This window comes from Halyomorpha halys, unplaced genomic scaffold, assembly GCF_000696795.3.
Source record: "Halyomorpha halys isolate HHAL.00 unplaced genomic scaffold, Hhal_1.1 Scaffold749.1, whole genome shotgun sequence".
NCBI lineage: Eukaryota > Metazoa > Arthropoda > Insecta > Hemiptera > Pentatomidae > Halyomorpha > Halyomorpha halys.
The window spans coordinates 519,254-527,547 of NW_027116653.1; the positions used below are offsets into that span (position 1 = coordinate 519,254).

The following is an 8,294-nucleotide window of genomic DNA, read 5'->3' on the forward strand; positions in this document are numbered from 1 at the left end:
ATTAATACATCGTTTCGATTTCCCTACTGTGAACGCAGTCTGCATATATGCGACTGGGGTCTTTAAAGGATTAATTAGTGAACTTAAAAGAGTAAAACTGATGTGAAATTCAAAATTTGATTGTGGGACAGGGAAAATATGTTTCCTGCATAAAAAGCTTATTGCAATAGAGGATTTTCCTTTTCTTACGGTAAAAGATTTGAAAAGTGGTACAAATATCTTATTGAATAATCTAGCCTAGATCTGTCAATTTTCCTTGCACTGGCTGTTGATAAACAAAAACACCATTTTATACAAGCCCAAGGAGTAATAATTGGGAGGTTTATGGTCATTTAATATAAAATATTAAAAAGTAGATGAATTAATATCCGGCATTATGATATAAAAATTGTTCTGCCGAAAAAATAGTTAAGTGAGCTGCATTAGAAACGTTGAGCGTAAAATTCCCATTTTTCGAAGAATTGCCAATGTAAATAGTTTAGTTCTAAACTACACCGCCAGACCACACTAGCTGGCGGTTGGAAGAGAGGTTTCATCTTCTTATCAACAACATCCTCTTTGGATCTGTCACCTGTTATCTGTCTGATTGTTAAAAACGTTCCCCTGAGGTGGGTTGCTGCTATGCTGTTATCTATTTTATCACCAGAGTACATTAACCACAGTTCAGTTATAATTAAGTCGATTAGGCAGGGATTTGTTACGTGTCAACTAAGCTACCTTATTTAAGGTAGCTTATGCAGATATTTAGTCTGTGATTTTCTTGCACATCATTTTTTTCTCTCAAGAATGGATAATCCAGGTAGGAAGTGCTTTATTTTTTAATTAATATTTTCTAATTATATGCTCTTCTTTATATCAATGTATTGAATTTTTTTATCCTGATATTGAAATATTTGATTTCTAGTAAGGAAATTGATATATTTAAACCATCACATTATTTGTTTTGCTTCTTTTGTGGAAAATAAATGTTGATAATGCACCATCATGTCATATCTGCCAAAAGAAGTTTATAATAGTGATAACAATTATCTATGGTTTACATAAGCAGTCATTTTGTGTTTTATTTCTTACTATGTTGAGATATTAGGAAAAAACTAGATGCACCTGCCACTAAGCAGATAATGCATATGGTTTGATAAAAATTATTTGTTGTTGATTCAATATTATACAACTTTCAAAATTTAAAAACTTTTTCTTCTAAAAATCTACTGTACAAGTATCAAAAGCAAACATGAGACATTATCTTTTTTATTTCTTGACAATATTGGTTAATGAAATAGTATAAGTTTTATTATAAAGAACTTTTATTATGTAAGGTCTGTGAAGATTAATAGTTTCCTAATTTTCATCAAGTTTCGGAACTGAAAATAAAAATTTTATAGCTATTTAAAGTATAGTTTTTACTGATTTTTTTTTTCTAAAAAATTATTAGACAACATTCTGAGTCAGATTTCTCATATTTAGTCTCTTTGACTAAATAAACTAATGATATTAATTTTTTTTTTTAAAGAAAATATTTTGAATTGGAAGAGTTTTAGTTTTGGGATGATTAAGAATAACAGCATAGTTACAAATTTAAAATATGTATTAAATAATGTTTATTTTTCCATGATTTGATTTGCTAAAGGATGTATTTGAATTAATAGCTAGTTATTAAAAATTACTAGAACCCAAATTATTAAATCTTTTTTCATACTTCCCTAGTGTATACATTTTGCTATTATATTTCCTAAAAATATCCCAACCATATCTGCAACTGCATTATTTTAATGTTGCACAATATTGTAACAGATAGGAAAGAAACAATATGAATCATTTATTTATTTTTATTAACAGTCTTTCAAAATTAATATTTATTAATTATTATATTTCTGATTTAGATAGTTTTAAACAAATGTTGGATGCCTTACTCAAAATATGTACACTGGTTCAAGGTGAAATTTATACATCAAAACAAAAATATTTAAACCTTATGGTATTTCTCAAATTATTAAAGGAAATCAAAACTATTCATTTTTTGATCCTAAATATTATTTTTAATTAAATTGATATCAAGTGATTGTAGATGAGTTGTAATGACTCAAAGACAGTTCAATATCAGCATTTCAATTACTGAATGTACTGTACGTTTCAGATTACTGCCCTAATAAAATTCAAATTTGTTTTTAATGTTCACTTTTCTATAATTACTCTTAAATTTTCAATATATGACTTTTTATTCATGATACCATTAATGGAATAGATTGACTTTTTGCATATATATTTTTCTATCACATAAGCAAGTTTCAGAGCACTAATTTGTGAACTTTTCTTTACTTTTTAGTTTTTCTTAACCTATCTTTCTGATTTATTTCTCCTGATTTTTTCTATATGATGCTGAACTCTTGAATTACTTTTCACTTCAGCCATTTGCCTTCTCATCTTTATGATGACTAATAATCAATTGGTGCTCTTGAATGCACTCCCATTATGAAATTATCAACTTAAACATAATGAAATCTGAATAAAAACCTAGAGGATTATTCATATAAATTCTAAAGAATGAAAAATTTCAAAGATAATTACAAGTTAAACAGTAGGGTCTATCATTTGGATTTTTGGATTTCTGTAATTAAAATTTTTAATTTAACCCATATTTTTGTTGTGAATATTTAATAAATATTTTTCTTTTTAGTAAGAGGAATAAATGTTTTTATTATAAATTTTCTATTCTCTATTATAATATAGAGAACAAAATTAGGTTGAAATATATTTCTTTTGGGATTATTTTATTGGGGTTATAAATTTTATGTTGGTCCACGTATATTTAATGTAAATGTATAGATTTTAAAATATATGATTAGTCCATTCAACATTTTTTTAAATTAACTGTGCTGGAAATTTCAAATTTGACTGGTTTTGAAGGGCTGCTTGAAAAAAAAAAAAATAATTAGATATTATTTTTCACATATCTATTATTTGTTGCTTTTGTGGATCTGGTTAGGCTTTTTTCTCCATCAAATGTAATATTGATTTATAAGGACTGCCAGTTGAATATATATATATAGTTTTTTTCCCTTTAAAGAATCGTATAGCTTTTTAAAAAATCATAAAACATTTGTAATTTTTCATATTTCATCTATGAATTAGTATCTGATATATAGTACTAAAATTTTATTGGCCAAATTTCTAAGTCAAGTTCAAGTCTGAAATCTATCTAATAATGCAAAAAGTGTTTGAAGTTTATTTAACTCTGCATTGATTAAAACAAATATTTGTTTTTAAAGGTTTCCATAAAAATGTATACTTCTAGTTTTGGTTGGCTTGGGGGACTTTAACAGTTACTATTTCTAGTTGTATTTATAGAGTTACCATTATGTTTATGTGATGTTATTTCATTGAATTTGTTGCAGAACCTATTCTACCAACTGTTAAAGAAGAGAAAAAAGACGAATTAGACCAATGTTTAGCTTCGTCATCACGTTAGTATTTTTCAGACAATTTTGAATTAGTTTAATTTACTGATTAATTTATTTATCGACTGGTCTAAAGTTATTTTTTTATAATATCATCATCCTATATTTGATTAATTTCTGTCATATTTATCATAAACTTGTGGAAAATATATTAGCAACTTTTTTTTTTATGATTTTTAATCATGTAATAATCATTGTGTTTTGATTAATTTCCTCAGATGATGAAATTGCCCTGAATTTGATTAAGAAAGAAAATGACCTACTTGAAGAAAATAGTAAGCCATTCATTTTTGTTTCTCACATATTATTTTCTTTATTCCTAATCTTAAGTTTTATTACAGATCAAAACCTGGATGTTGTTAAAGATGAAGAAACCAGTAAAGGAAGTGAGGTTGTTCCTGAAAATGGTGTGTTCTCAACAAATATCTAAAATTAATTAATTATTATAATTATTGATTATTTAAGTGTGCTAACTTATAAGGGTGCTTGACCTTTCCTTGAATAAACCATTTTGATGGTTTTCAATTACAAATAAGTAATATTTTTAGTAAAACCTTGTACAGACCTTAGACATCTTTATTATAAACCATTTATAATAGCAATATATCTCTTACCTGTCATGAACAAAATTTCAAGTCGAGAGTCTATTTATCTTGTTGTTTCCTGAGGGAACTTGGGTCTAGTTTGCAAACATTTTTACAAGACATGCCTAATGATGGGAAATATTCTATATTTTTGTTATGCACCTAAACACCTACGACTAGCAAAAAATGGTAATCTAAATGTAAAGATGAATTTCAATAAGGTGTAGAAACCTGATAAAAAGCTGTCTCCAAGGTTTTTAGTCAGTTAAGTAGCATCTCATGTTTCCCTCTAAAACTAACCCACCTAGAGATGTAGAGAAGTTTCTCCAGCAAGAATTTGGATCACTGGTTCCCAAATTCTTATCAAAAGCTTATTTTCTTTTCCATATTTGTTTGGGGTTCTGAGAAAGTTAACTACAATGTGGAAGATTAGTGGTTTTATCATATTTTACTCTTTGGGTCACAATATTCAACTGCAGAAAAACATTAAATGCCTAATGTTTTCTTGATTTTAAGAAGATTTTTGTCTTTTTTTCAATTTAGTGTTTATTTTCTTGAAGTTCGTTCTAACTTTCCTAAAAGTGCTAATTTAATATAAAATTTATACCCAAGATATTTTAAAACTAGATGAATGACAATAGGCTATGTAAATTAAATTTTATACTAAAAGAATATTGGAAAGATAAAAAAGGTGTTTTACATAAAATAAAAGGGCTCTGGACATTTTAGTCTTAATGCTTGATTTTAGATTAGTGTTGAACCCCAAAAATCCCTATCAGTAGAAGAAAAGTTGAAAGGAGAGAAAAATATATGCAAGAATCAAGAATAACCCAAAACATGGCCATTCTTCAGGATGCTCGCTGTATATTTTGATCAAATATAGTGTAATAGCGACAGGAGTCCTGTGCTATTTGTTTAAAACCTTACTGGGCATCTTATTGTTACAAGAAACAAAAAAAAAAAAGTTCAAACTAGAAAAATAAATATTTTGCATTAAAAAAATGTCATTTTTCATAGTATAACCATGTATTAATTAATTTTAATAACAATATCTTTTTTACATATTGTATGTTTAAGGAAGTATATTATATTTCTTGGTTTTGATTTTTTACAGAATCTTTTTATTCCTTAGAGAAGTCTGAAGTCACTCCTTGTGAGATATTTATTAAAGAAGAGATTGAGGACTTTGAAGGTAATTATTCATTTTTAGTCTGTTTGTCACATGTTATGTCAGTTGTGAATTTTATTACACACTGAAGAGATGAGTCTGTCGCCACTTTGCCCCAGTTACATAAGCCTCATATATTTCTGAAAGGCATTCATTTATACAAGTTTGTTGAAGACAGAAATATTTATGCTATATTGGAATCTTAATATTATTAATTGATATATTGTAAATATAAATATCCTAAATGATATAGATTTTTTCCTTCTTGCATATAATAATATTAACTAAATCATGCAGGTCATAGTGAAATAAATAAGAAGAAGTATAGCATTTATTTTCAGAAAATCATGAAAATAATTAGTGTAATTTTTTTTTTTTTTATTAAATTAAAGTATGGCCCATTTTTAATTTATAACAGCATACCATGAAATCCACTGAACCAGTCTTTACCAAATTTTAATGAGACCATCTTTATGGTCCCTGGAAGATTTAGCAATAATAAAATTTACTGATATGTTCAGCTGAAAGGTTTATTTGTTTGAATGTGCTCATTTCAGAAACTAGCAGTCCAATTTGAAAAATTCTTTTTTGTGTTAGATAGACCATTTGTTGAAGAAGGCTTTAAGTCAAGACATTTAGGAGGAAGACTTTTAAGTTCATCTTCTAAGATAATGCAAAGTTAAAATTTGACACTGAGATTAAAATGCATTTGGTTCTTTTATTTTAGGCATAGACTTAAAATTTTCTCTGCATCTCTTTGATTTTTTTAATTTTATAGATTCTGATGAAGATACAGAATCCGAGGAAGAAGAAGAGGATATATACAGTAAGTCACTATTGTGATTTTATAACTTTTAATTTTGATTCATTTTTTATCTTATTAATTTTCTTTATTTTTATGAAATAATTGCTAGCTGCTAATGAGTATATCAAGCAACAGGAGCGAATTCTGATTCTTAACGCAACAAGTAAGTATTTTCAGCTTGTTATAATTATAAAGTTAAATTAATTCTCTATTTTATTTACCTGTTACCTTGTTTTAGTTAAAACCAATATTTTTCAATTAAATTAAAAATGTTTAATAAAAAATTAATATATCTTTGTTGTATTATAGTAAGAATATATCTTTGTTATCTCTCTCTCCTTTTAATAATTATTTAAAGGCTACCAATATGGCATTGAACTTATTTTATCCAAGTTTCTATTTTACTTTTAAAGAATGATTTTCAATTAATAGAACTCTGTTTTTTCCTCTATAATTTCTATTTTTGCTTCTTATGTTTTAATGTTCTTGTTTCTGATTTTATTTAAAAATTATTTAATTTACAACTTTGATTTATTTTTATTTTGTATATACCTTTGCAGATGGACCAAACATAAAGGCAAAAATCTATTCTTGTCATCTGTGTGAATTCAGATCAGCTTATGCTTCTGCCCTAAAAAAGCATATAATGGCCCTGCATACTAAAGAAAAACCTCATCCATGTTCGCAATGTGATTACAAAGCAATATCCAGCAACCATTTAAAGAGACATATTATGTTCCAGCACACTAAGGAAAGGCCATACTCCTGCCCCCATTGTGATTACAGGGCTGTGCAGGCTGACCATATTAAAAGGCATATCATGTCCCAGCATAGCAAAGAAAAGCCACACCAATGCCCTCAATGTGAGTACAGGGCAGTCCAAGCAGATCATATTAAGAGGCACGTTCTGGTTCATCATAAGCATGAGAAACCTCTTCAGTGTCCACAGTGTGAATTCAGAGCTGTTCAAAGCAGTACAATAAAAGTTCATATCACTGCTGTTCACAAAAAAGAAAAACCATTCAAATGTCCGGACTGCGATTATAGAGCTGTACAGAAAGGTCATATACAAACCCATATAATGGTCCATCATTCAAAAGAGAAGCCATTTAAGTGCCCACAGTGTGAGTACAGAGCTGTTCAATCGGGGCATATTAAAGCACACTTGTCAGCATTTCATCTGAAAGAGAAACCTCATCAGTGCCCAAAATGTGAATTTCGTACTGGATATGTCAATAGTCTAAAACAGCATATTGCACGCCACAGAAGTGATTTGGCACCTTAATCTGGACTGTGAATTCAATGAGATAAAATTGTTAATTAATGGTTCTCAGTATTTATTTTTGTTAATAAATGATAAATTGTAATTATGAATTCCAAAGTTCTATTTGTATTCAAATGATTTTAGGTGTATTTAAGAATGGGATCAAAATTTAGTTATATAATGAAATGTAAGACTTAAATCATGAATGGATATAATATATTTTTTCAACGAGTGTTGTAAATAAACTGGTTTTATAACATTTATCCTGCCTTTTTCCTGTTAAATGAAGCAATTGATACGATAAAATTGGTCTTGTTAACCCACTGGAATGCTCAATCAAAAATAAATTTGGGAGCCCATAAATATCTATGAGGTCGCATGTGATCTTGAATTAAAAAAATACACTTTCTAGTGCGTTTTCCTTACTTGCCTTTACAAGGATCAAGTATGGAAGCTTAATCCTGTGATTCATTGTTATTTTAGAGGAATAATTCATTGATTGAACTATCTTTATTTTTTATATAAGAAGATGGTCAGGGTTGCGGTCAAAAAAATCTTTATTTTTTGACCTCAACCCTGACCATCTTCTTATATTTAATTCTTTACGGTCAACTATATATACACATATATCTTTATTTTTGTTCCTATTTTACCAGTCAAGCAAGTGCTTTGTCCCTCTTTAGATGTTTTCTTCCATCACCCAAAGTCAACAATTTTATTTAAATATTTTTTTCTCTAAGCAAAAAAATAATCTTCATTTTTGTTGTCAGTTTGGGTATTCTTAATGGCATTTTTTCACTGTCAATTATATTGACATCATCCTCTGTATCAAATAGAGCCAGCTGTATTTATTTAACATTGCTAGGATATATATATTGTAATATGCTCTTTTTTAGTAAATAGTATATTTTGATGTATAAATGATTTTAATATGTCTTATTTTATGTATCATTTTAATATTCATTGCTTTGTTTATCCAAAAAGCAAACTAACCAAGTTTCATTGTTTATAATAACTT

The 8,294-nt window shown here is 27.7% G+C and overlaps 1 protein-coding gene across 1 annotated transcript; it reads left to right on the forward strand.

Moving 5' to 3' along the window:
• The first annotated feature begins 625 nt into the window (after positions 1-625).
• On the forward strand, positions 626-7,539 carry LOC106685874 (zinc finger Y-chromosomal protein). The gene is made up of 8 exons (XM_014428855.2): positions 626-799; positions 3,393-3,461; positions 3,674-3,730; positions 3,797-3,862; positions 5,154-5,231; positions 5,986-6,033; positions 6,122-6,175; positions 6,573-7,539. Exons 1-8 carry the CDS (start codon positions 787-789, stop codon positions 7,295-7,297), a joined length of 1,110 nt encoding a protein of 369 aa, XP_014284341.1. The 5' UTR covers positions 626-786; the 3' UTR covers positions 7,298-7,539.
• The last annotated feature ends 755 nt before the right edge of the window (positions 7,540-8,294 follow it).

Bases quoted from the DNA above. Each gene is read 5' to 3' on its own strand.
- LOC106685874 (XM_014428855.2), top strand. The intron at 3,863-5,153 runs GTGTGTTCTCAA...GATTTTTTACAG, and splicing joins TGAGGTTGTTCCTGAAAATG to AATCTTTTTATTCCTTAGAG. The intron at 5,232-5,985 runs GTAATTATTCAT...TTAATTTTATAG, and splicing joins AGAGATTGAGGACTTTGAAG to ATTCTGATGAAGATACAGAA.